At 39.9% G+C, this 27755-nt stretch overlaps 2 protein-coding genes across 6 annotated transcripts in view; one reads left to right on the plus strand and one right to left on the minus strand.

The window, feature by feature from the left end:
* Positions 1-156: 156 nt before the first annotated feature.
* On the minus strand, positions 157-21254 carry LOC141950782 (acyl-coenzyme A synthetase ACSM4, mitochondrial-like). Of its 5 annotated transcripts, none has more exons than XM_074886072.1 (15): positions 21163-21254; positions 14592-14876; positions 10904-11173; positions 10443-10653; positions 8928-9135; positions 7938-8081; positions 6937-7093; positions 5978-6057; positions 4891-5014; positions 4056-4136; positions 3805-3906; positions 2212-2339; positions 2005-2104; positions 1269-1388; positions 157-630 (listed from the first exon to the last, which is right to left on the minus strand). In XM_074886072.1, the coding sequence occupies exons 3-15, from the start codon at positions 11171-11173 to the stop codon at positions 544-546; spliced, it is 1812 nt and encodes a 603-aa protein (XP_074742173.1). In that variant the 5' UTR covers positions 14592-14876; positions 21163-21254; the 3' UTR covers positions 157-543. The 5 variants fall into 5 exon arrangements, with proteins under 5 accessions (XP_074742173.1, XP_074742172.1, XP_074742176.1 ...); XM_074886071.1 differs by lacking the exon at positions 21163-21254 and adding an exon at positions 17237-17315; XM_074886075.1 differs by lacking the exon at positions 14592-14876 and having other exon boundaries at positions 21163-21211.
* The window catches only part of PDILT (protein disulfide isomerase like, testis expressed), a 30072-nt gene continuing 14573 nt past the window's right edge, over positions 12257-27755 (plus strand). Inside the window, 6 exon segments of the mRNA XM_074885515.1 lie at positions 12257-12285; positions 14061-14149; positions 14152-14211; positions 14342-14563; positions 24278-24484; positions 27394-27527. Coding sequence (XP_074741616.1) covers positions 12257-12285; positions 14061-14149; positions 14152-14211; positions 14342-14563; positions 24278-24484; positions 27394-27527 — 741 coding nt within the window.

The following is a 27755-nucleotide window of genomic DNA, read 5'->3' on the forward strand; positions in this document are numbered from 1 at the left end:
AACCATTTAAGTAGATCACAAATTCATCAAGATGAAGAGAAGTAGTTAAAACAATGTGTCTTTCTCTTCCACTCAGAAATAATTTGGAAATGTTACAGTGATAGTTTTTGAAGAGAGAATGTCATTTCACTGCTGATACCCACTGCAGGACAAAGATTATTTTTATTAATTTATCATTTATTTGTATATTTGTAATTATCAAAATGTTGTAGTTACACTTTTTTTTTTTTAAAGGAAGTTGTTTATACTAATTACAGTAAATAAATTAAACCTTTGTAAGCTCCCGGATCTGTCCCTTCTCTCTCCCATTTCTCATTCTTAATTACTTGTACCTTCTCCCTTCTGAAAATTTGTGGGTTGATGGCAAAAGTGGTTCTAATATCACATATCCTCAAGCCATATGAGTGTTATCTCCTTTTTGTTTCCATAGCTTGATTTTCCATATGTTCTCCTAGTGCTCTGGGTCATGACCACATGTCAAATGTGATGTGCTATGGTTGGTTCGGATGACAAAAATTTTCTGTCCTCAGTTTCCAGATCATGTTATACCCTTCCCCACTCTTTGTTCCTTAGAACCTTTCTCTGGATTTTCCCAGTAGCCGTCTTCGGCAGATCCCGAACAAATTCCACCTGGAAGGCAAAAATGCTCACTTTTAGCCAAATACATTCTGATTAATCTCCCAGGTGCAGGGAAAGACACACCTTTATTATGGCTGGTGTAAAAAGATGGGAAGCTGCACAGCTTGGGGCTGGGACAGTGACATTCCTTACTACACATTTTAGCTGACTGCACAGGCAGTACTTGCAGGGACAAGTACCATAATCCTGAAGAGATGAGTGCTTCAGCTGTCAGGACAGAGACTTATTGGTGTCTTTCCTGGTTGTAAGGGATGAATTCCAACCCCTCTGATGCCAGCAGGAACTTCCCTTTTGCTTTGGCTGAGTCTGAACAGAGCCCAAGGGAGGAACTGATAAGAGCTGAACGCCTTGCCCATTTGAGTTGCTGTGAAAACCCTAGTACTTCATGAAAGGAAGACTAGACCCTATAAAGATTAAGTTACATTACTATTTCCTCCCTTTGGGTTCCTTCTAGAACAAACAGTGAACGCAAGGCTACAGTTGTAACGGATTCTGTAATTTACTTTTATTTTTTTTTTAACTATGGTTGGAGTGTTTGCCAGAATACAGTTGAAAAGAAGCCAAGGCAGGACAAAAATGTCAATTTTTCATACAATTAGAAGACCTATCTTTTTTTGTGGTGTACCTACCTTCCTCGGATATTTGTAAGGTGCAGTCACCTTCTTGACATGTTGCTGAAGCTCATGAGTTAATTTTTCTGGATCGTGTGATACAAAAGCAGGAGCTAGAACAATGAAGGCTTTGACTACCTGTACCACAAAAGTTAAGGGACTCCATTAACTTCCAGATGTGGGAATAAAGGGATACATTTGTTGCCAAAACTGAGTATCAAAATTCAAAATACAAAAATTTGAGGTTTTTCTTTAATTTCGCTTTTCACTGGATGTTTATTACAGAATGTAATGTTATGAAGGATATATTCTGCAGCATAGGATTTTTTGCTATTTTTCCACTTTTTTTCCTTCTTAACTTTATACACTATTAAACCTTCAAAAAGTTGTAGAACAGAAAAAAAGACAACTGAAAATCTCACCCCAGGGCTCAAAGAAATGTTGCAAAGTTGAAAAATATAAAAAGAGAAATTAAGCACTCTGGATATCATTGCCACCGTGTGCTTAGTGAGAAAAAGAGAAATAATTTGAATTCTGTTTCTTAGACAAAAAATGCCACAGTAAATCAGAGGAGCCAAACAGGGAAAGAATTCTGAAATTCTAAGATCTGTCAAGGTATGGTTTTAAAATTTTTTTAACCCATTTAATTTAAAAATCTGCAACATATTTAATTTCAAGAAAGCCTAGTGCACATACGGAACTTGATGCTTAGAATGAAGTCCATTTCTTTTTATATATTTTTTGTTCTTTTTACCTCCCCTCTAATTGGATCAGGACTGCTGACAACAGCTGACTCTGAGACTGCAGGGTGTTGTATTAATGCACTTTCAACTTCAAATGGGCCAATACGATACCTAGGGGAAAATGCAGGTATGACAGCCGTAGCAAGCTAGCCATTCAATTGTCTTTCCAGATTGAATTTTAACAGGCAAATGAACAAATCTAAAAGCAACTGACTTACCCAGAAGAATTAATTATATCATCAACTCTTCCAACAAACCAGACATATCCTTCTTCATCCATAATCCCTCTGTCCCCAGTGACATAAAAATTTCCACACACAGAGGCAGCAGTTTTCTCTGGATTATCCTGACAACAATCAGACATTTCAAAAGTGTATCTGATTATTAGTGAAATGTAATGCATTTACTTTGCAGTAGTGCTAAATATGATCAAGACAATTTTTTAAGTTGTTCTCAAAATAAGTATGTTGAATTTTATGTCTTCAATTAAAAAAAGAGAGCTGCTTTAATTAGCAATTTTGTGTATATGCAAGAGGTGGAAAAAAGCACTTGTGTATATATGGATTCATATTCTAGGGGAAAAAAGCTGTGCTCTATCAAAATGCCCATCCATCACAGAAAATTACTAAAATGTGTAACTCACTGTCTTCAGAAAGATGATTTATCATTGCAGGGGGTTGCCACAATAACCTCCTGTCAATGTAAACTTTTTCCCCCAATCTTCAAGACCAAAACACAAATGAGATGACCTACAGGAAAAACTTTATTATCTACATTGATCTATTGGGTCTAGATTACCCAAGAAAAACACCTTGACAACAGAAGACATAATGAAAAATTGAAGTAATAGTACTGAACCAGAAGAAGTTTTTTAATCACATAGTGAGCAATTATTCTGTGCAAGTTGTTGTTTGAGGATGCTACAAATACCCTAATATTATGGGGTTCAGAAGAAGGTTAAACACATACATAGGTTCCCCAAAGCTTATTCAACATGACAGTTCAAATGCAGTGGAGAATATATCTGCCTGATTCTAGTGTTTCTTAAGTATGTGCTACAACTCAGCACCACCACAGACGGAATACTAGCTTAGATGGACCTTTGACCTGAACCGAAATAGCCGTTCTTCCAACACAGTTTTAAAGCCTGTTCTGCTTTCAGTAGGTAGAGCATTCCCATTTGAATAGTAATGTTAGATTATGTACACCGCTGACACAAAGCCATACGATCATCTACACTTGAGGGTTCTGTGCTGTAGCTTGTCTTTGTGCTGTTGATCTTGTGCACATCATCTGTGTGACAGGCAACTGTACAAAGGTGTCTCTGACAACAGAAATATGTGCATGCTGGAATGTGTAAATTTTAAAGATTTAAAAGATTAATCTGTGGGTACCTCTGACAGTGGTATGAGGGAGTAAGATACTTGTGTTCTTTGGAAAGCCTCCCTGAGCTTCTGACATATTAGAGTAGCCTTTATGGGCCTCCTTTGTGAACACTTAACCAAGAATAGGAGTGGAATGGAAGGGAAAGGAGTGATGCGCTGAACATGAAGCCTATGCCAGCTGCCAGGGACAGGTCTGGAACAAGGTAATCCCTGGTTCATGTTGCATCTTGAAGCTATACTCTGCCAGTCAGTCTGTTCCTGGAATAGCAGAACGATGTACTGATCAGGCTCAAAGCCCTCAACCAACCTAGTGAGACCTCGTGAAGATCTTGGATGAAATTCTGCTCCTTGAATAAGCCAACAGAACTTTGCCCTGGGTCTCTCTTGAGCTTCTCAGCAGGCACAGACAGACCAGTTCATACTTACCACATACTCAGAGAACAGACAGAATGGTCGCGTCGGTTGAACTCGGACAGCAATGTTGCCTTCCACTCCCGCAGGCAGAATAGCCCCACGGTCATCTATGATCTGCAGAAAGGACGTATTGTTATTGCTTTGATTAGCTCAGTGAAGTATCTGTTATAGCACAGTGCAGGACAGAGAAGGGACAGAGACAGCATTCCCTTACTCTTGTACCCACAACTGCAGCTGAGCTCAGATGTGACATATCAACATACCTGCACATCATACGGGGGAACAGCTTTTCCCAATGAGCCAGGTTTAATTTCCATTCCTTTCATATTGGCACATATTGTCACCTGTATAATAGATAATTTTTTTTTTAATTTGTGCAACATCTTGTAGACTTTATTATTGTTTGCATTAGGCATGACACCTCTTCATGACTTCATTGTGACAAGGGCTGAATCAGGACTAAAGCACTGTGGTTCTCAAGCACATCAGAGAGGAGTTGAGAGGCATTTCAGATCAGCCCTGTGGAATGAGGTTGCCTGTACTCAGTCTGAGCCAGTTGGTTCTTCTGCAAACACTTGAATTTGCAAGACAGCAGATGTGAAATTATTACAGATCTTATTTCAATAATGGGACAATTAATTTGGGACCATATCAAGTGTAAGAGGAGAGAATGCCTGAAATCTGACTCTTAATAGTTTCATTAATGTTCACTTACAGAGAAGTCTGGGATGTGAACTGATTTAATATTTTTCATTAAAACCTTGGACAGGCCAAATTGGTACCCAGAGCAAATGATTTTTTAAAATGTTGCCTTTTAAGTAAAGATGATGAAGGGATCTACTAAGGTTATTTTATCTGAGGTAATCTCTGGTGTGGTTTTTGTTGCGGGGCTGAAGTCTGGAGTCATAGTACTTCCTTTAAACATTAAAATACGCAGCTAGTTGATTTTGGAACTATATAATCATAATTACATATAGCCTCTTTTTTAAAAAGTTCATTTAAATGATTCTCCCCTTTTCCATTGATTTATCAAGCACATTGTGCCTCTGGTATTATTACCTCTGAAAGGGCATACTGCAAGAATTAATGCAAACATACTGTTTCAGTCTGGCCATAACCTTCACAGATATCCAGCCCCGTCTGGATTTTCCACTTCGCCATCACTTCAGGATTGAGTGGTTCCCCTCCAGATAGACAGTGTTTCAGACTCATGAACTTGTAGCTTAAGAGGAATAGCAAATGAAATAATTTTCTTAATTCCTGAAAAGAGCAGTGAATGGCCTTAACTGAACAGCCTCCCTCAACTTTTGAAGTAAGCACGCCTGAAACTTCACAAGTTACTTTGGAAATTACAGTAATCATCCTGTTACACAGTCCTGGATTGGACTCCTAGATTGCTCGTGTTACTACTGAGGATAACGTGGTTTATCTCTGTGTCACTGGATGTAGGTTTCTGGAAAAAGAGTGAGCAAAGGTGTTTTCTTGGAAGAGCTGACAAGAAGGAGAAATCTGAACAAGAACATCAGATATTCATGGAAAGCTGAGTTATGTGCCAACATCCAAGATCAAATAAAACACCAAGAATTTTCTAGAGCAAAAGGAAGGCTGAATAGGAACACAGAGTCTGAGCTCTCTGCTAAACCAGGTTAACTTTTGTCAGGATGAAAGACCTATGTGAGAAGGATAAGTACCTTACTGAAGATGTGAAAACTCCTTACAAATCACACTGACTACTCATGAGCCGAGTATTTTACAGTGTAACAAACTGGTAGGAACAGCTGCCAAATAACTCTCAGCATGTGAAAGTCTAACTGCTCACATCATTCTCAAGTATATGGGAACAACTCCACAGGACTCCAGTAATTCCCTGATCCAGTGCTGTCTGAAACCTTGACTTAAATTTAACTGTGAACCGTGTTCAGAAGAAGTGACAACTTAAAAAAAAAAATCTCATTTGTTTCGTCTGTGCTGTCTTTTCAAAGACCCATTCCTGAAGCCTGAATGGCCTAAGGTGTTATTCTCATATTTCAGAACATAGCTTTCTTTTCTGAGAGCAAATTTTGCTAATTAAATTTCCTTTAATTGAAAAAAATTAAGCAACATAAGGAACTAAGCAGTCAGAGCTGTCACAGCATTACATCCCAGCCTCTCTCTGCTACCCCTGCAACAGACAGATGTGCAATACCTGCTCAAATCATGTTGGACCAGCATGCGGTAAGCAGTGGGAGCTGTGCAAAAGGCAGTGATGGGATATCTTGAGAGAGTCTAGAAAAATAGAATTTTATTTTGTTGAAAAGAAAATGTAATGGGGAGTCTGACTCTGTAAACATGCATGTGATTAACACAACTTACATGCTCAACTGTCTGCCAAATGAAAACCATAAAAATGCAACATACATTCAACACAGAGAATGACTATGGATTAGTGACTATGAATCCTGACCTCAGAGTGGCTGTACCAGTCAGTGCCACTGCTGTAGAAAATATAGTACTTTCTGTCCAACAAAAATCACTCGTGTAAATGAATGACTACTGAGAGTAGTAGTTCCAATTAAGAGTGTTTTCTGCTTCCCAAGGTGACCGTGTCCCAGGCTCAAGACCAAGTGACAATAGTGAACTAGACCAAAGCTTTTCCAATTTTATTCTTGGGAAAGTCTGGGTCTCCTCTCCACACAAGAGGCCAACGTTGAGGAGAACAGGCCAGCTGACTGGTTTTGCAAAATGGCAGAGAGGAGGAATAGGCATTCCGACAACTAATTGAAAATTCAGGATAATGGGGCCCTGATTCAGCTCTATGCCATACTCTGATTACTGGCCCATGCTCACCCTGAGCCCAAAGTAGCTGGAAGTCTGTATCTGAAGTGAGCTTTAGGCTAAATACGGGATGAGACAGCAGTGATCCTGAATTCTTTTTATCCTGCATCTTTCACCACATCTCCCCTACACTGTAGCCATGTCACATGGCCTAACCAGGAAGGAAAACACTTGTTCCTCTAGCTTACTGGGCAGCAAAGGGAGGGATGAATGCTTGGGATGGAAGTACTATCCCTGCTGCTACAGGGTACCCATGCAGGGGAGCCCAGCTTGTTTGCTTCATTTATGCAAAATGGAAATAAAACTCACAGTATAAAATGATATGCTTACCTCTGCAATAACTGCTGGTTTGAACTGTGGCATATTGTGTACAAAGACACATGATCCACAGATCCATGGTGCAAAAACACTGCTCCAAGCTGCTTTTACCCAGCCAGTATCGGAGGTATTCCACATTATATCTGAAGGAGTCAAGTTCATCCAGTACCTGATGATAAAGCAGAGATGAAAAAAATGCTTCATAGGGTGTGAGAGACTCAGGCACAGGTCTCAGCATAATTAAAGGAAAGGGCAGAAGGCTTCCATTAGAGATGCAGCATCAGCAAGTGGGGCTCTTTAGAAAGTTAAACATTTTCTTATTTCCCTTCACTCCATCCTGTTTAACATTTCCAGTGTTTGCTTTTCTCCTGAACAGTGCAAAACATCCTTGGCTTCAGTTGCAGATTCTGGATCTAGATGCAAGCAGATCATTTGGAGTAGGCTTTTCCCACCTTGTGGATTAGAGACATCAGCTAAATCACATCTTATTTCTCTAGGAAACTAACCAATTGCCTCTATGGACTCTATGCCACCAACTTCCAACTCAGAATGCCTTGGGAAATATATCCTTCGATCTTCATGAAATTTCTCACTCCTTGGGAAGCATGAATAAAAGATGATCAGTGAAAGCAAATCAGTACCAAGCCACAGATTCAAACCGAACTCTAACTTTTTAAGGTATAATGCTATGGTCCAGGGTTGCTTTGGTTCTCAAGGAAGGTTTACATAATACTAAAGCAATTGACTTTATCTGGTATTGCTATAAGGATGCTATCCTTATTGCTAGTCTGCAATCAGCCCCCTGAGCAACAGAACACTGTGTCTGATGATCTCAACCAAGTCTTCAAGATTTTGATAACAAGGGTTTCGCCATGAGAGGGGAAAGGTGAGGAGAAAACAAGATCCTACACCCATGAAATGCCTACATTTACTGGAGCTTTTATGGTCACATTTTCGATTTAGTTGCGATCCTGTCACTTATTCAGGACACTGGGAGCGACTGCAAGGTATACCTGCCACTGGTTGCAAATCCGATGCCATAACTGCTGTGGGACTGCACCACCATTTTTGGAGAGCCTGTACTTCCACTAGTAAAATAGATCAGCATTGGGTCTTCACTCCTTGTCTTGACACATTTATGGTCAGCAGATGTCACCCTTCAGAAGAAACAGTATATGACAGTTACTACACGTAGTTTTTCACAAAGGAAGCAGTGTTTTTTTAAGGTTTAGGAGACAAACAGGAAAATGGCCCCAAACTATACGACCTCACTAAATAGTTGCATCAGATACCACAGGTAAGAGTTAGAGAGCACATTTTGCTAGTCATGAGTGTGCTCTGTATGCCATAACTTCCAAGATGTGAGCACCTACAGTACATTCCAGTCACTTTGTCTACCACTATTTTGCAGGAGCACTCAAGGTTCTTGTTATGAACAGTAGGTAGATGCAAAACCAACTTCTGCCTCAACACATACTGTCTCCCAGTCTGAAGTCAATGGGGGCCACATTCAGGCTATTATGCCTTAGACATGAATTATACCATTTATGGTCAAGAGACTGATGAACAATTCTGATTGTCTTGTGCTACCAAGATAGTCAGGAGAAGAAATGACTGATGCCACGTTAGCTGAGCACCAAGAGCTGGCAGTGGGTATCTTCAAGGAATTCAAGAGACATTAGGCTGGGCTGTAGAAGACAAGCACAAAACACCTGCAAGATTAGTACTTCCTGTGCTTGTCTTGTGATCACAGTAGCAGCAGATAGCTTTTAAAAGCTGGCAGGCTGCTGAGTAAGGAGAAGCTGAAAGACCTGAATACAGCTTCCAAAAAGTGTACTGGAGGGATTTGTACTTAATGTAGTGATTACAGTGAGTTGGCAGAGGGATGCAAAAATGTAACTCATTTGTGTTTTGGAAATTAATCCCAAGACTCAGCAATGTCACCTTACTGATACAGCGTCCTTCACCTCATAGGGATGATGGTAATACTGCTTGATACTCACACAAAAAGTTCTTTGAGGTTCAGCCACCCATCTCTGCTCCCTTTGGCTACAATTAGTTTGCTTTTCAGAAACGGGCAGTCTGCCATGACAGATTCCACTGCAGGTGCCAGTGTATCATTGGTAATGATGCACTTGGCCTTTGAAGCCTGGAGTCGGTATAAGAGGTCTTTGGCTGTTAATTGGGATGTTCCTGGAATAAAGACAATTCCTGGAAAAAAGCAACAAGCAATTTAGAAAATCGACCATTTGTCTTTATTATGATCACAGGACATGACCCAAGCTGTAGAAAAGCTGAGCTACTTGCCAAAAACTTATTCTTTGAGAAACACGAGTCAAGTTTAACTCATGTTTGAAGGCAGAGCTTGGGTGGACTTGTGGCCTAGGAATGGCCTGGGATCATCTGGTTCTGAAAGACCTCCAAACCCTGCAACACTGATGTTCAGTTTTATGTCATCCATATTAAAGGTATCTAGATCATGAGTAAGATCTAGAGTATTTTTGAGCACTTTCTTCATGATTCGTAACTCAGGAAGGAAGTGTTGAGATTATCACCCCCTTAATTAAGTATATGAATAAGGCCAGCATTTGGATTATATTTACGTCTTGAATAAAGCCATTATTTATTTCAATAAGGAATTAATGCCTCTGATATGGAATAAACAGATCGAGGTCAGGTAGCTTACATACATTGCTCATCAACAAATCCCTCAAGCTTGGATTCATTCTGTAACGTGAACAAACGTAAGTTTGGATACTGAGTACAACGTGACTGAAATCGTATTTTGGGGGGGGGGAATCAATTTAGTGCATTTCTATAGCTCCTTTTTCCAAGGATTTCAACAGACTTGACCTACAGACCGATTTCAGTCTTCTTGCACCTTCAGAGGTGTCTACCAAATTTTACAATCGGGAAACTGAGGCACTGAGATACTGAATGATGCTCCCACATCTAAGTCCAGAAAATCTTGGATATGATAAAATTGGATTCCTTGAGTCTTAACCCCATTTACAACCTGCAAGAATCACAGAGTTTAAAAGTGGGACAAAAATACTTGATCATGTCCCTGTTGGTGTGCTGAATTATTCCATCATGGGTGTTTAGCTGTCTAAAAATGCAACAGGTCATATTCTTCCTAAGAATTTGCAAAACTGTAACAGCAGATCAAAAAAATATTGTATTGAATTATTAATCAGTCTAGTCATGTAACTAACTGCATTAAAACTGGCAACACTGATAATGTATCTGGTCAAATCTGGCCTTAGACTGTAACCATTCAACCTTCACTGGCTTCAACTGAGGATGCCGTTTAACTGGACCAGGTCTGTTCAGCACCTAGTACAATGTTGCTTTGGTTCCTGAGTGGGTGCTGCCACGCTCCTTCTATGCAAAAGCTGAATTGTACAGGGCACAGCACCTTATTCCTGCTTACGTTCTTCTCAAATTAATTTAGCCTATTTTTTTGTATCTTCTATTTATTTTCTTTCTACATCCAAGAGATCATTAAGGTCACTCACCTGTTCGCATACAGGCTACATTCAGTAGCCACCATTCAGGAATACGAGGCAGAACTGCTATAACTCTGTCTCCTCTCTGCAAACCACATGCCTCAGAAAGTATATTAGCTGCTTTCCTAGACAGAAATCCCAGCTCTTCAAAGCTCCACTTCACCTCCTCTCCCTCATCATTTACCCACCAAAAAGCTGGATTTGCTGGTCGTCTTCCATCCTAGGATGCAACAGAAGATACTAAAATAAGAAGTCAAACCATAAAAAGTTAAATTTCAGTCCAAAATAACTCCAGAGCAAGCAAATCATCCCTGGCAACTAATCTCTTAAAGTGATACATATATTTCTGACAAAGAAAATAAAATAGTGCATTCTACTCTGCAACTAATACTATCCAGTATTCATCAGGAAAATTCATTTGTATCATCTGAGATTTGTTCCAAGACTATGAAGTAAAAGAAAAATACTACCTTTTCCAGTTGCAACCACTCATCTAAGACATCACTTGCAAAGTTGAAATATTCCGGCAGTTCCTTTTTACACTGGTTTATAGAGTCATAATACGAAATAATCTGTGATGTAAGAAGCCTGTTGCATCCATGGAAAAATCTGCAAGGTGACCTGAGAATCCGCAAACACTGAGGTATCCATGATTTAATAACTGTTCTCATGATAAACAATGTCTTATCAAACAGTGGGGAAAAAAAAAAATCAGATGAACACCCACAGGAATCAGTCATCTGAAATGAAAGAAAATACATTTTAAAACAGCCAGGTATTGGATGCTGTCTAGTTTGTGATGTTGGATAAATTAATGCAAACCAGCTTGAATAAATAGGTTGTTTGCGCTGCTCCTTGTTCTCCCCATTATTTTACGTGATTCTTAAACTGTGTTCCTCCTTTTCTGGCAAAGAAATTGTGCTATGTTTTTTCATTATAATCTTTGTCCTCTACTTTTTCAGTTGATGAATGAATCTTTTATCTCACCTCTAAACTTTCACTTGTGAGTCCTTTTCTAAATATCTATCTCTTGATTCCTGTAAATTTTATAGTTTACTTTGCCTGCTTACAGAAATAAAATGCCACTAGTGTTTTGAGGACTCTGTAATTATGCTATGTCTTAAATATACACTAGATGGCGAGTCACACTGAACTTAAGCACCAACAAAAGTGATGAATCTCTGACTTATTTCCTTGTGAGTTCTATTTTCATTGGGGGCATGGAATAAACACAAAATAAACACTAGGCCAGCAAAGGTGAAATGCCAAAGACTTCCATTTGCTTTGCACTTTAGCTGAAGTGTGCAACCTTGAAAAAGTTACATGTAAAACAAACTTGCAAAGAAAAGTCCAGCATTTCCAGTTTCTCCTAGTACATACAGGTACACGTGGCAGAGGCAGAATGGACGATACTGCAGTTATTTAAAGCCCAGCCTTGGAAGTCAAGAAAACTGGATCTTTACTCATAGATGCAGAATCTTCTGATAAACTTGTCTGGAGTGTAATCAAGTCCTTAACAATCAACCCTACACATTAAATCTAAAGGAATCTTTCCCTCAATTCAATAGAGCCAGATTTGCTTTTAAACCTTTGAGTTACAACTTTCTCCTTATTTAATAGCCAACAGTACATACCTACCTCACAGGCATACTATGCAGTTACTTTCACCTTTGCATTATGTATTGCAAGTGTAGATGTAGTGACAGCTTGAAGTGTTCAATGCCAATAAATAACAGTAACTGACATCACTCTAAAATCACTGTATCTGTGAGGCAAAATAGAGAAATGCAAACAGAAGGTGCTCACACGTGAGGCATGTGTCAATGGCTCTCGACCACACGATTTCCAGGGTGTGAGTGGTAACAAAGCAAAAGGCCCAAGAATTTTATTTATCCTGCATCCTACACTTCCTGCTGACTGGTCTGTGACTTCTGCAGAAGGCAGATTTTCCATAGCTCTCAAACTGTAAAGTTCAAAATGAAAGAGCCAGAACTAGTTAGCACTGTTGAAGAAATGTTCAGAAATGTGACCTAATCTGCTGTATGCCTAAAAGAAAACATTGTACTTCACCAATTTTCTACTCAGTTCTGCTAAATCCCACTCCTTTCCTAATTGCAAATCTGTCCTGGCAGGACTGACTGCTGTACGATCCTCCTCTTACTGCAGTTTCCTTCCAGGACATAGAGGTTAGAAGCCCTTTCCAAAATGGTGCCTATTTCCTTGTAGGAGGTTTCCAGGATGGATTTGAGTTGACTGCTATTGGTTTCAGTGGCAGACAGGGGAAAAACCAGCTCTTTAAGCAAATGGTTTTGTCATCCTACCTGTGCTCTGGGAGCCTTAGGCTGCATTCTGAGCTTACAACAGGCCTTGTTAGTTTTTCCCTATACTTCTGAAAGATGCATTTTAACCCTCCTAGTATGTTACTTGAAAGACATCTTTGGAAAAAGAACCTGCTATGAAGCGAAAAAGACCACAAAGTCAAACAGGAGACTCTTATCTTTCTGCTTTTTTTTAATTCAGTACCTGATTGCTGCATCTGTATTTACGTGTGATCTTATCTTGCAAGCAGCCTGAATACACAGCTCCCTCTGATTTCATTAGGCACCCTGTATGAGTGCTAATAGAACACATCTCAAGGTGCATTACAACCCAAAGCCTTTGAGTCTGATAGGAGAGTTCACTTGAAACCCAGCCCCACTCACATCAGGCATGAAAACAACCTAAATTGAAGCAATATGCCACCCAAGATCCTTCACCCCCAAGAAAATGGAGGTTACCACATCAACCATCGTTATGAACACTCGTTCCTTTTAGCAGTACCCTCCTGATACCAGATTTTTCATCTGTGAAAGTGAAGCAGCACTTACCGCTCCTCAAGAGGAAGGAAGAGTCATTCTTGGAGGGACCCACCTGTCCTCAAGTCAGGTGTGTCCTTGTCTGTGCCAACGAAACAACCACCAGAATACCTGGTCCCCTCTTGAGAGGCTACAGCTTTAGGTGTGCAGTTCACAAATTTCAGCACAGTTTAAGGGACAAAGATGATTCTGCTACAATCACAGACTGGCAGATATTTACAGAAATAACCATTTCTTAGTAAACGGTGCCTTCTTAATCTTTCTGTAAGATATTTCTTAAAATGTTCTGAAAAGACTAGGTAGGGAGGCCTCATTGTTCACAGACACAGTTGATAGATATCCTAAGGATGAAAAAGTATATTTGGTCCCTTCAGTTTACTATACAGATATTAACTGCATGAAATTGTGCTACCACGGAAAACCAATGGCAAAATCTCGTTTAACCCACAGAGTAGTAACTTACTTGAGATAAGTAAGATACTTGGCACTTAAGGAGAGGTGGGAGCCTCACAGACAAGGCACTGAAGAAACACAGACATTAAAATTACATATGAAAAGCAATGAGAGTTTCTCCCATTCAGTATGCTCTGAATCAGATCTGTAAGTAGCTCCAGAAGTGCAACAGACAACCAAATATTAAGCAGAGGAGCAGCCCTCAAATACTGTCCCAGGTACCTCACTGTTTTGTCTGCAGCTCTGTGCTGGGTAACGGTGACAAGAGCAGGCTGTCTAATGAGAGAAGTGCACTATGAACCAACTGGTGCTTCTGCAGGCAAGTATTTCCTCCTGTGTTCTCTCACCCTCTCCCCAGGGTTCTGATTATTTACTGAAACAGTAAACCCACCTTCCCTACAGACACTTTTTTTTCCAAATGCTGCTAAAGATGGGGAAGTAATTAACTATATTAATCTTTCAGTGGAAATGTGCAGTTGGCTCCACTGGTGGTAGACTCTCTTATCAACCTTATCAGCCTCTTGGTTTGGCTGATACAACAGCAGCCATTTGAGCAGCAAACCCTGCTGCTTAGTGCTCCTTTGCTTCCTTCTTTCTCAGTAACTGCACAAAGGCGGGACAAGATGAAGACACATCGGTTTTTCCTCCTGCCATTACTGTTTCTCACAGGCTTCCTGGCAGCAGACAGCATAAGTCCAAATGAAACAAAGCCAAAGAAAGCCAAACTCCCCAAAATAAAAAAGGAGAACAATGTACTCTTGCTGAAAAAGAGCAACTTTGACAGAGCATTGAAGGAAACTAAGTATCTGCTGGTGGAGTTCTGTGAGTATCAATTTCCACTGTCTCTTACCCTGATGGCTCTGCAGAGCACGACTGATGCTGGGGCACTCGGGTATGCTTGTTTTACTGTTGCTTTGTCCTCCAGTAGTCCTTGTTTGTTTTGGTTTTCTCCATGTATCTATTTCTGACTGTAGCTACGGTAATTTATTCCTTCTTGGGGTGGTTAAATACCAGTCTGCTACATAAGACGGATACTGTGAGTAAGATGGGTCCTCACACAGTGCTGAGTTGGCATTCTCTGCTTCCACTGCCTAATTTTGCCAGTATGTGTTTCACAGCAGTGATGGGTGAAAATCTAGGCATTAAAAACAAAACAAAACAAAAAAACAAAACAGAGAGGGCTTTTCTTCCTCTTTTATTTTCATCAGCACTTTGTATGAGGTTTTTGCCGGATGGTATCTCTCCTCTGTGAGTGTTTGGGCTTCAGGGAATGTCTTTTTACAACATTTTGGTGTCTGTAATTGCATTATATTGGACTCTTCTCTGAAATTAGCACTTGATTAGGTGGAGGTTGGTTTGTGGTTTTTCTATTAGGGTCATGTTCATTCCTCATGGGGAGGGAACTAGTGGGGCCTTTGGAGTAACTTTATTAGAAGGTCTGACCATCTGAGCCTTACAGAAAGTAAATCACAAAAGCAAAAGCCAAAAGGTATATTCTCATGATGTTACCCATCTAAAAGTTCAGCTGCTGCATAATTTCTCACTCCACAGACATGAAGCTGTATTCATAGCAGTTTGCGGGTAGCAGAAACTCTTCAATCTGCATAAGACAACAAAAACTTTGTCTCTGTTGCTTGGGCTTGACCTTGCTTCACTGCGCCATACTCACTGAGCTCAGTGCACACATCCACTTAGCCTTAAATTATACAAACACCTTGCAAACTAGCACTCCTTTGGAGGCAGGCATTAGAGACAGGCACAAGATGAAAACCCCAATCTATTCCATATTTGAAAGGGATAGCTGAAATTAAGGCGATATCCTAACTTTGCAGAAGTGCATGTAAATTGTTCTTGTGCCTCACTACCAAACCTGGATGATGATGATGATAATAATAATAATTAGAGTAGTAGTAGTGTAGGTCAATCTGAAAACACTTGTATTCTTCCAACAACAAAACCTAAAATACACTAACAGATTAACGAAACTAAAAATATATTTGGATCATACCAAACATTTCATTAACCCTGAACCAATGTTATGAAACTTTAAATGTTTTTAAAACTTTCAGAATAATCACATTAGAAATTTCTTTAAAACTTTAAGACTTTTAAACAATTTTGAAAGTGTTGAAATTTAGCAAGATTCTATTTTTTAATTGTGGAGGGTCTAAAGCTATTTGACAAATTCAGTCTGCAGTTGTGAACTGTTTTGATCTCTCTGAAGATCCATTATTTTGGTGAAAAAATAATTCATAAGAAGAACTTTGGTCAAGCTCTATTCTCAGCTTTGTAAGAGCTGATTCAAAGCACAGAACCTAAATGTCCAGGTCAGAGAAGAGTTTGCAGCCAAACCTCCTTAGCACTGGAAGAGCTGATCAACAATGAGATACTGCAACACACTTCAGAATTTCGACCTAATACTGAATGGAAAGAAGACATGTGAAAAGTTTCATAAAGAGACAAGAGATGAAGAAAGAATTGTTCAGAATACAGTAGCCCAGGGACTTGGACACTCAAAGGATGTGGGAGATCTAAATCAGGCTTTCTTCCCCCTACTTCAGAGCAGAGTCTTAGACCTCTTTCTCTGATATCCCACCACCCTCACAACTAGCTTTCTTCAGAAGGGAAGGACAAACATACTCTTCCATTCCACGCTGCATCTTCCAAAAAAGTCAAAGATGAAACACTGTTCCCCAACCACACCTTGCTCCAGTGATCCTTACTGCCTCCTGGTTTGGATTCAAGGTCACCGTGTCTATCTGAAGGGCTTACTGAAAACTCATGGATTGCCTTTCCACCAGTCCCCGCAGAGAATTATGGAATTATTCACAAGACTAACGAGCTCCACAGCCCAGATACGTTATATAGAAATCACTGGTCTCAATCTCAATAGCTCCCTTTGGAGACACGCCCCTGAACTGCCTCCGGGGCACTGAAAAACTATCCTGCAGTGAGGCACTGCCCCAGGCTGTAGGAAACCTGAGTCCACAACGCTGAACCAGCTGGTGCATTTGATGTAATCATTTGCATTGCCACAGCACAAAGAGATTAAAGACGGGACATGCACATGCACCTGCACAGAGAAGCCATAAAGCCCTAATATTTTATGTCCTACTCCTTAAAACAGGCTATCTAAAGATACAATCTATGTGAACATGGAACTATTAAGGGAACTTAGATAATGAGATACAAAGCAATATTCCCCAGATCACACAGGAAATCTGTGGGGCTGCCAGGAATTAGCTTCAGAAATCCAGAATGAATGCAAGACCTGAGACCTTTCTCTTCTCGACCCATTCTCAATCAAAGAGACACAATCAGAGAATGGGAAGGAATCCCACACTTCCCTGAAAGTGGGATTTGTTCTGGTGCTGTACCAACATAGAGAAAAGTCTGAGCTCCAAGCTTTGATTCAACACTCTAGGATCTGCCTTGGGCCTATCTATTATGAGAAAACCCTAATGCTTTCCCTGTTGCATACCATTATCTACTTACCTGTCCCACAATATTTATCAGGAGAGGCCTGCTTTAATGTCTTCTGCCCAGTGACTCCCAACTCCTCCTAATGCCCTTCAGTTCCACCCTCACAGTGTCCCTTGCCTGCCTTATTTCAGGCAAGGTTTACTATAAAAACATACGCTGGCTTTCTGCCAAGCTGTATCAGGCTACCCTCCGGAGCTGAGCAAAGTACACAGGGCAAGTACCCAGCACGGACACAAAGCAATGACCCAGAAAACCTGCGCTCTTCTGCAACAAAAAAGTAGCTGAAGGGGCAGCATTAAAGAGGGTGAGGAAGGACACAGGAACAGAGGTTCTGGCTTCTTGTTTTTTAGGAAGACACAGAGAACAATGTCTGAAAACAATGCAAGCAGCACACAGCACCGTGCCTACTCTCTCATGGACGCAAGCCCTGCTGCCTGCCTGGCTGAGTTACGTGCCCTGCATGTGCTAGGAGCACCTCATCTCAACACTCAATTGAAAGTGCTCTTCTGATGCAGTCTGTGGCATCTCCCCATCCACGCTAAACTGATCTAAATACCACACAAATGCCTATTAGCACAGGCAATATAGAGCAATTGCCACCAACAGAAGGTAGATCTTCCACCAGTGTTGCTTGCATGGGAGAATATTACTGTTTACACTACACATTAGCTGAATATAAGTCCCTGTGTTGACTTTCATTGCAGGATATTGTTGCTTTAAAAAAAAAAAAACCCACAACAAAAAAGAAACCAAAACCAAAAATCCCAAGCACTCTAAGAAATATCATCATCACAGGGAAAATAAACTTTGTACACCTATAAACACAAATACTAAAAGCACTGCTGCACACCACTGCAAACTGTAACCAGCTGAAGTCATGTATTAACTTCCTCGAGTTTTCCCAGGGACAGCAACTGTCTGAACGCAGTAAAGAGCATCTCCTATTTAATTTCTCATCAAAAGTCTTTCATAAACCTTTCCAATTTTCTGTTGTCAGAATGGTTTCCACAGGACTTTGTAACTGTCCCATATTTATCCATGCAAGAACAGTCTTCAGATCCTCCAAACAGTACAGTGAATACCATTCATGTTTAAGGCTTTCTGAGGCCAGAGAGGCAGAAACAGCCCACAATATGCTCCAGCCCAGGGGCAAAATATAGTGCATCAGCCCATATCAGCAACTGACCATACTGTGACTGAGAGGAGACATGTTATATGTACCCAACTACACTGTTTCTGTAAAGAAGCGGTATTAAACTGTTCTTTATTTTCACTGGCAATATAATGGGTTTAAACACAGCAGACATCAGAGGCAGGGATAAAGATGACCATTTATCTGGAAGGCTAATGATGCACTGGATCATGCCTAGGGGGGCTCTGGTATCTCCATTCATGGCAATATTTAAAGCCAGATTAGTCAAACAGCTTTCAAGATTGCTTTAGACATGGTTTAACTTCCCTTAGGCCAGACCAACCAACTCCCCAAGTCCCTTACAGCTCTAGTTCTGAAAGCCTTTAACTTGGCTAGTGGCATATTCTGGGAAACAAAATGGGTGCAGAGCACATGTTAATGCCACTTTCTCCTGCCTATCAGAAGAATTCAGGAAAAGGCCCAGACCCAAGAGAATGTTTGACTCCCCAGATCTCTGAGAATAACTGCTCCTGTCCTTTCCAGTGAAAAGTTTTCAGTTCCTAGATAAACATGGGGATAACCTAAGGACAAGCACACAGTGGTGCGGACCTTATGCTGCTGCTTTGTGTGCCAAGTGCAATCTCATTTATGAAAAAGTGATGTTTACCTTTTCTAGCAGTACATTTGTATATCCAGTGAGGCACTGGGTCAGCTGTAGGATTCCTGTAGCCCGTGACTGACAAACTATGCTGAGATAACGACATTTAATAGGCAAGATAAGGGTTATCCGTAAAGACCAATACCTCCTTTTCAAGGCACAAAAACTGAAGGTGATGTTATTGAAAAAAAAACAAGAAATTGATGTCTATGTATATATAGTTCATAAAAAGGGGGATTTCTAGAAAGCAGAGAGGGCATGACTGATCTTAAATCAATTATATAGATCAGATGGTCAGCTCACTTACAAAGCCAACATCCAAAGCATACTCACTCCTGTGCTAAGAACTCATTTCAGCATACAGCAGTCTCCTCACCACAGGAGGTGAATGCAAACAGTTCAAAACTACCCAGAATAGGTATTCTTACAACTAAGATTCCTGCAGGAATCTAGTGCAGTTTGAAAGATAGTGGAATGTGGGTATGAAAGATAGTGGAATGTTGGTACCTCATTCCTGTAGGTTTCATCAGAAATCTGTGTCAGTCTTTTGGGAGTTAATCTTCTGAAAAGAGTCACTTAAATTATTTGCAAACTGTGTCTATAAAAGTGAGCAGGACAGTGGAAACACAGGTACAAGAGTCACTAGATGATGTTCTAGTTGCCTGCTGCACAGACTTACTGATTAGCATGAGTCCCTTATGTAGGTATCTCTTACACATGCTGATTTTATTGAATGCTTTGAATAAGGATCCAAACTGTAGAATAATCCTCAAGTATCCAAACTGTAGAATAAACCTCGATGTTTGCATAGCAGAAGATCTCAAGTGAACTGCAAACATCAGTTTAAAAGTACAGAGGTCAGCACAGGAGATTATGGGCTGTATCTCACTGTAGAAGAGAATGGGAGAATTCAAGGTCACACAAGAAAGTTTGCAACTGCAGCAAGATTAACATCCTTCCACTCTGATATGTTAAATATGAATCCATCCTTCATCTCAAGAGTCTTCTACAGAGAAAATTATATATCTGTAGTGAAACTGTAAAAGCAGCCTATGCAGAAGCTGAAAAGTAGGACTGCTAAAATGACTTTCTGACTATGCCAGACAGTAACAGCTAGAAAATCAGTATTTAGCATGACAACAGGCATATTCACAATGACTGCAGCAATCACTAGACCATCAATACAGACTGCAGAATGAAATTGGAGGCCACCAGCAATTAGCTAAAGAAGGAGGAACAAGCTCAACTGTTATCAAAAAGGAAAGAAAGAGTAGAAATTGAAGAGGACACTGCATGGGTGCTTCTAACTCTCCTAGTTCTGTGACCTTCTGTGGTGGTTTAGCCCCTGCCGGGGTCTGAGACCACACGGCCGCTGCCCCTCCCCCACAAAGGGAGTGAAATACAAAGCCCCAAGACTGAAATAAGGAAAGGTTTAATACAACAATGCAATAGCAACACAACCAACAACAACAATAACAGTAATAGTGATGGCAATGAACAGAGCAAAATAGCTACCAAATACAGCAGTGGGAAGCACGATGTACAAAACCACGAGTGCACCGCGCTCCGAGCCAGGAAAAATGTGACCTGCCAGGATGTGACGTCCGCATGGTATCTGAATAACCCGGCTAGAGCTCCCCCCCACTGCTGGGGAAACTTAACCCTATCCTGGTTAAACCAGGACACCTTCTTTAATTCTTCCCATATCTGAGACAAAGAGCTGAATTGTTCTCAGACACTGGATAATTTATTTTCAGGATCTTCTGTACCCATGATCAAATGGTGGCAATCTGTTAAGATGTTCCTTTGGAGGTTCACATCTGTTTTGAAAAGGACACTTCACAAAACAGCGATGACACAGGGTGGGAGGAAATTCAGTAATACTTTCAAAAGACAGGTTGAAACCACTATCTAGGGAAAAAAATTAAAAATCTTAACAAGCCCTTAAATCATCCTCCTTCTTATTTACAACACAACTAAAACTACTGATAATGAAGACATTCTCCCGTAGTTAATACAATGCTGTTCCCGAGCTGATGGCCTTTGAAAGGCCTCTGCCTTCTGGCAGTTGTGGCACAGCACACTGGTTTACATGGTGTCCCACCACCCCCACGTCTTCTCTGGTGACCTTGCCACCAACTCTGTTACCTCCCATCCGTGTCTGTCCTTGTACTCTGCTGGTGCTCATCTCTCCTTGAGTATGAAGTCTGTGATGCTGTGTTAGCTTCAGCAGCTGCTTCCTCACGACAATGCCTGAAGTGATCAGTGTCAATAAAAATCTAAAACAGAGGAAGCGAAACAAAACTCAAGAAAAGGCTCCAAATAAAAGGAGTGATGATTTCCTGCAACACTCAAGCAACTTGAAAAATAAAGCACCTGGGAGGCAAACAGAGAATGAGTGGAATGAAAAGGAATTGATGGAAAGCTGAAGAGGAGTCTAATCACTCAGGAAAGCAGGGGAAAGGTGTGTGATGGATGTTTCCACATGCTTTCGGGGTAGTCAAGGAAACAATTTTTATCTGTCTGATGAAGAAAGCTGTTCACTCACTGAACTCTGGTCTTGCAGTTATCAGGTTAATGCTACTCAGATTCCTCCTGGTCTCTGAGTGCAGTCATTACTTTTGGAGTCATGCACTTTTCCCAGCTCCAGCCAGGAGCTACTAACTCTACCAACTCTCATTACCTAAGCATGCTAGATACATTACTAGTTACCTTCAACTCTGCCTATTCAGGTCATTCAGTGGTAAGAGATCATTCTTAAAATATCTGTTCGGAATTGAAATATTTCAGAGAAAAATGGATCCTAAAGACACCCAGACAATCTACATACATGTCTAATGCCCACAAAGCTTATTATTCCCCTGTATATTTGGGAAACCTCTATGTGACTTCAGCTTCTGTGTCTGGACTTCATCAACAATTTCTTCTGTCCCTTCCCAAGAGAGTCCCATTTCACTGTGCAATAAGCATTTGATCTTCCAAATTCCCCATTGTGGTAAAACAGCTGTGCAACCTTAGGTAATTAGGAAAGAGTCATTATATTGAAATTGCCCCGGTGTAAAACACTGCCTTGAGTTAGCTAGAAGGTGCTGGATCCCTAATTGTGATGTGGCTTCCTGCTCCTTATTCCAACAGCACTCTGTCCAGAGCCATACATATTTCCTCTTGCAAAGCCCAATAACTCAGTCTAACTGTTCTGAGCTAACCCTGCCACATGCAGCCATTGTGTATCAGCACTCTTAAACTGCATAGCAAGTACTCCATGTTTTATTTAGAAGTCCACCTATCTTTACAATCATTTTAAGCAAAGGTATTTCATAAAGGCTCAATACACAGTGTTCCTAGAAGCAGCAGTATTTTTATAGGGTAGACATGCTATTTCTTATGTCAACTGGTCAGAACTTCTAATAGATATGGTTTTCTGCAGTTACCTCTAAGAACATATTGAGACAACTGGAGATACTACTCCAACTGATTTTGTGCTAGGAGATAACACATTACAAACTTGTTGGGGAAAAGGTTTGTAAGACCATTTTTATAATTCAGAAAAAGGCAATTGGAAGTTAGGATAAAATCTCTTTGAAAATCTCTCTGTAAAATCAAAATAAATTTATTTGATGAAACAGTAATTTTACAGGCAATTAGAACAATCTGCTCTGGACTGATGCCTTAAGGCTCATTTACTTTATTGAAAGAAGCACCTTCTATTCATCACCATAGTATCTGAGCGCCCCCTGAATAGACATTAAGTTTTGTTCTACTAACAAGAACACCCTTTGGCATGTTAGCAGCTGGAGCAGCTGTTTCAGTGCCACGGTTTCTGTGAGCCTAAGCCAAGATGGGTTTATATGTGACAGAATTTGGAAGGGTCTATCATGTTAATATTTTGAGAAAATAACATTATTTAATGTTACTCTTCACACTCCCTACTGTAGCAGTTAGGAGGAAGAAAATGATTGATGGCTGGGATTCAGAGCAAGGATAATGATGAATAATGCAAGAAATGTAACTCAGCACTGAGTTAGAGTAGTGTTTTTATCTTTCATTTATAGAACTCATACATAAATGTTCATTCACTTTTTGGTTATAATTACGTAGGGCAATGTCTTCACCAGGTAGGATATAGAGAAGTGCAGCTGTAATTTTGTGAAAGAACCAAAGAAAGTTACATTGTCAGATTTATGCTGATTTATGTAGATTTACACATGTGTGCGTGCTTGTTTAAGTATATCTGTATATATGTAAGCATATACAAACACACACATATATATACACACAAAATACACATAATGTATGAAACCAAGATTAATTGGATGTTTTTCATCTGTTCCTATTTGAAAGTGTATTGATGAAACTAAAAATTTTCTGTGTAGAATCTAAAAAAAAGCTTTTGCTCTTTATAATAAAAGGAATTTAACAAGATAGGGTATCTCAATTTTATCAAGAGAGACAAATTCATTTTCTTTTCCACCCAAGTTGCAAAACTGTAAAGCTCCAGGCCTTTACCTCTTATTTGAATACAGAGCAGCCGATGTGTGACTAGTTTCTTTTTCTTGTCCTTTTTCCATGTTAACATAATTTACAGCTCCAGGGCCCAAATAGGATGGCTCTTCTCCTTCCTCCAAACACACAACTGTCGTTTGAGCTAGAGAAGGGCTGACACACAGCACAGCATGCAGAAACACATCACCAGTCTCTAAAAGACCATACTCTGTTGCTCTCCTTCCTCCGTATCTTGTTTGGAAAAGTAGTTTCTGCATTACAAAGGTCTGCCTCAGTGAAGTGCTTACAATTTTTATTAATTAGATTTAGATTTAATAAGATTAATATTTATATTAAGAATGTTTATTAATTTAGATTAATATTTATATTTAATAATATTTTTAAGTGCTTATTAATTCATATTATTTCTTATTAATGAGTCCTAATGTGAGTAATATCTAACTCTACTCTTGACCTCCCTTTAACTCATACCCAGCATAGTCAGTCAGTCAAACTACTTAATTCCAAGTAATTTCTTCCCAACAGAAGACTATTGCAATCTTACTAGTTGTTCACTGTGACTGGTCCGAGGACATGTGGAGTGGTGGAAAAGTCAGCATTAATACAAAGAAGTAAAAAGTAAAGATAATTTCCCATTTATTTCTGAATCATAAAAGACCTTATTCAACCCTTTAAGCTACTACTTGACACAACAACCTCCACTGGAAAGCTTCACGCTGTGGCCTATGTAACCCATTTGCTTTTGATTGACTCTTTCCAGATGTTTCTCTATCTCAATCATCTCAGAATTTGTCTGAGGAATTTGCTGAGGCTGCACGACAGCTTAAAAAAGAAGCTCCGAGAATCCAATTTGGCAAAATTGATGTCACACACCAACATGATTTGAGAAAAGAATTTAATATTCGAGAGTTTCCTACTGTGAAATTTTTTGTGGATGGCAGCAGGGAAGATCCCATAGACTGCAAAGGTAAACTGTCTTATTCACTGATACGATAATGATATGTAGTGGCAGGATATACCCATCTATTATGCTGCTGAGAAGAAAAATATAGAGGATCAGATGAAGAATATGTAAGGTAGCAAACTGGTTTTGCCCATGGTTTTAAATATACAATTACCTCTGTACCAATACAAGAACTTAGATTAGAATTAATCTTCCAAGTGTATAACTGAATATGTTTCTCTATATTTAGTTCACACAGCCAAATTAATTGCTGGTGTAATTCCACTGAGTGCAGAGAATCACCCCAACAAGGTGATTTACTCCCATTTACTACAATAAACATAAATAATTACACGAAACAAGAATTTGGTCCCAAACCTTCTAGTTCACTGCAATTCCCATGGGTAGTGTGCCTACAGATGTAGGCTGGAGCAACACTCTGTGTGTCTAACAATGAACTCTGAATTCACTAGGTTCCTTAATATAGAGGTATACTATGTAAGTCAAGGAAAAGAATTTTGCCATTTAGCCATCAGAGGGAGCTCTTACGTGGCTCAGAAAACCCATGGAACAGTTTGAAATCTTTTACAGAAAGTTATTAAGCAAAGACAATATTGGAATAAGACTGACTTGAGCAATTTTGGGATTACTGGAGTTTTTCATTCAATGAAAATATATACAAGAAATATATTTAATTTTTTTCTTCCCTAAAATGATGAGCTTTTACAGAGTTGACAAAAATTGCATGACTTGGACAAGCATCTGTTAGTGTACTCTGAGCAGATACAGCTGAAGTTTAATACAACCACCAAAAAAAGGAACCTAAAATCTGCCTCTGTGAGCTTGTACACAACTGAGTGCTCTGATTTCTTTAACCGCTGAGCCCCCTGTGGCTGCTGCTGCTGCAAGCTGATCTCCAGTATTTTTAGTAACGTGCTCCTCCTTGCTATCGAATTTCTTACCGAGTTCCCATCATCTAGACTTGTGCAAACAGCAGCTTCTGCACAAATACCACTGAAAGCGTGATTTGCCATACTGAACTTTTATTAGAGGTGCTGGTACATGAGAGCAAAAGCACCTACCTTCAGTCTCTGATTAAATATATCTCTGACAAGAAAACCTCTTTTAAACCGGTAAACCTATTTGAGAGGTATGCTTGTGAGAACCGGTGTATCATAACACAACACACAGAGTCACCCTTCAGCAGAGAGCTGCTATATAAGACATGCTTACTAGCAAGACGCAAGAAGTTAGGAAACTGGCTTCTGCTCTGCAATTTTACAAGATAGTATCAATCATTCAGAGCAAATGTACCACCAATAATGACTTAAATTACATTTTGTTGACTGGTAACTGCTTATGTACAACTAGTAAAATCTCACCTACTGCGTATGAGTTTTAAACCATTGAGAATTGGCAACTGAAAATGCGCAGCGACCACCGAATGACTTCTCACACAGAACTTGGTATATACTTCATAGCACAAAAGAAACTGCAGACCTCACTTAAATCAAGAAATTAACTCAAATACTTTATGGAAGAGAGAATTTTTGAATGGTTGTCCTGGCAATGGACATAGCATGAAAGTCGAACCCTAGGCTTTGTAAAATCATAATTTACAACTCCAAGCCCAGCAGAAACAGGCTACACAGGCTGTTTAAAGCAACCCAATAGAATGATTAACCACATGAAAAATATGCTGAAGGGTTATATTGCTGACATCAGCTGCAAGACCTCAATTCTGCATTTAGACAGCAGAAGTCAAGCACTATGTGGCCACTAGATACTGCTCTGTGCTTTGCTCTGCAGCCTACATACTCCAGAGCAGATGCCTGCCTGCTTCACCTTAAGAAAATAGTATTTTAAACTAGTTGCAGCACAGCCTGCTGCAAAATGACTTGATGGCATTAAAATGGTCTGACTCAATTTTGATCTTGTCATATTGCTAAAATGCATAATACCAGGACTTACACCTTTGATAATCCACTTGTACTGTACATCTTGACTCTAGCACTTCACACCATACAGACTTTTTCATATATAGTTTTCATTAACCCTTTGCTGGACTCTTGCTCTGCTCTGGTCCAACAAGGATGTCATACTCACAGAGATGAAAGGGCTACCTTACAGCTGAGATTTCCATCTCCTGAGCCTCAATTTGTGGTTCCAATTCCTCTGAAAACATCATAGCTAGAAAACGTATTTTTAAAAGAAACTCAAGATTCCTAAAACTCCTGAAAGCTTGAAGAGAATTTACCAAATAAACAGACTGACTGCAACCTCAGTACAACCGGTAGCAGTAATTTGGAACCCAAAATGTGGAACAATCCAGAATTAAAGGACAACTTTGACACTTCAGCTTTGCTTCTTATGTCTAAACTGAACAGCGAAGCTGCAGCACCACAAAGGAATTTTAACATGGCTGTGTGCCTATCAGATTCCTTCTGCAGCACCGACAGAACAATTTTGACACCTAATTTAACTGAACAGACAGTTCAATAAAATCTGCAATTGGTTTGAAGCCATTTTGGATTAAACATCAGGTCAATAGCTCTTTATAGCTTACTGTGATTTTGGGACACATGAAAACTTGCAGCACAGGTTTTCTACTTGTCTGAATTTCCTCACCTCTATTCTCTACATGTGATTAAGCAGTTAATTGAACATACACCCACTTGCAGAGGTCCCAGAAAACACAGTACTGATCCACTGTTGATCTTCTAGAGTCAGCAATAGTTTAAATAGTTACTAGAACCTGAGGTTGAATTTGGATGCCCCAAGACCACTTTGAATCAGCTTTGACCTCAGTCCTAAGGAGCCCAAGTCCATTTGTAGTCAATATCCTTCTGCAACTCCACTGCCTCTATCCTGATTGCACAGAAATTTCTGTCATTCATTTTGATGGTCATTTTAACTCTCTTTTCGTTCCACAGGAGTCAGACAGGCCTCAGTCTTTATTACATGGGTGAAAAGAAGAACAGGACCTAGCACTGTTTTAATCAACTCTACTGATCAGGCTGAAGCCATCATAAATGCTGATGATTTTGTAGTGATTGGCTTTTTTAAGGTAATTCACTGGAAAACTCAAAAGACTGGTTTCTGTTCCAACTTCAGGATATACTGCTTGCTATCGCCACCAAATCCCACACATCCAAAAGACCTAGAACTCACCTGAAAAACCCAGCCCTCAGTTTTCTCTGCATTTTTTTTTAATTTAATCATCTCTATCTACTTTTTCACAGATACATAAGCACCCCTGGCAGAGGTAAGAACGTCTCACACCACAGCACTTTTC

The sequence above is a fragment of the Strix uralensis genome, chromosome 16, assembly GCF_047716275.1.
Source record: "Strix uralensis isolate ZFMK-TIS-50842 chromosome 16, bStrUra1, whole genome shotgun sequence".
NCBI classification, from domain to species: Eukaryota; Metazoa; Chordata; class Aves; order Strigiformes; family Strigidae; genus Strix; species Strix uralensis.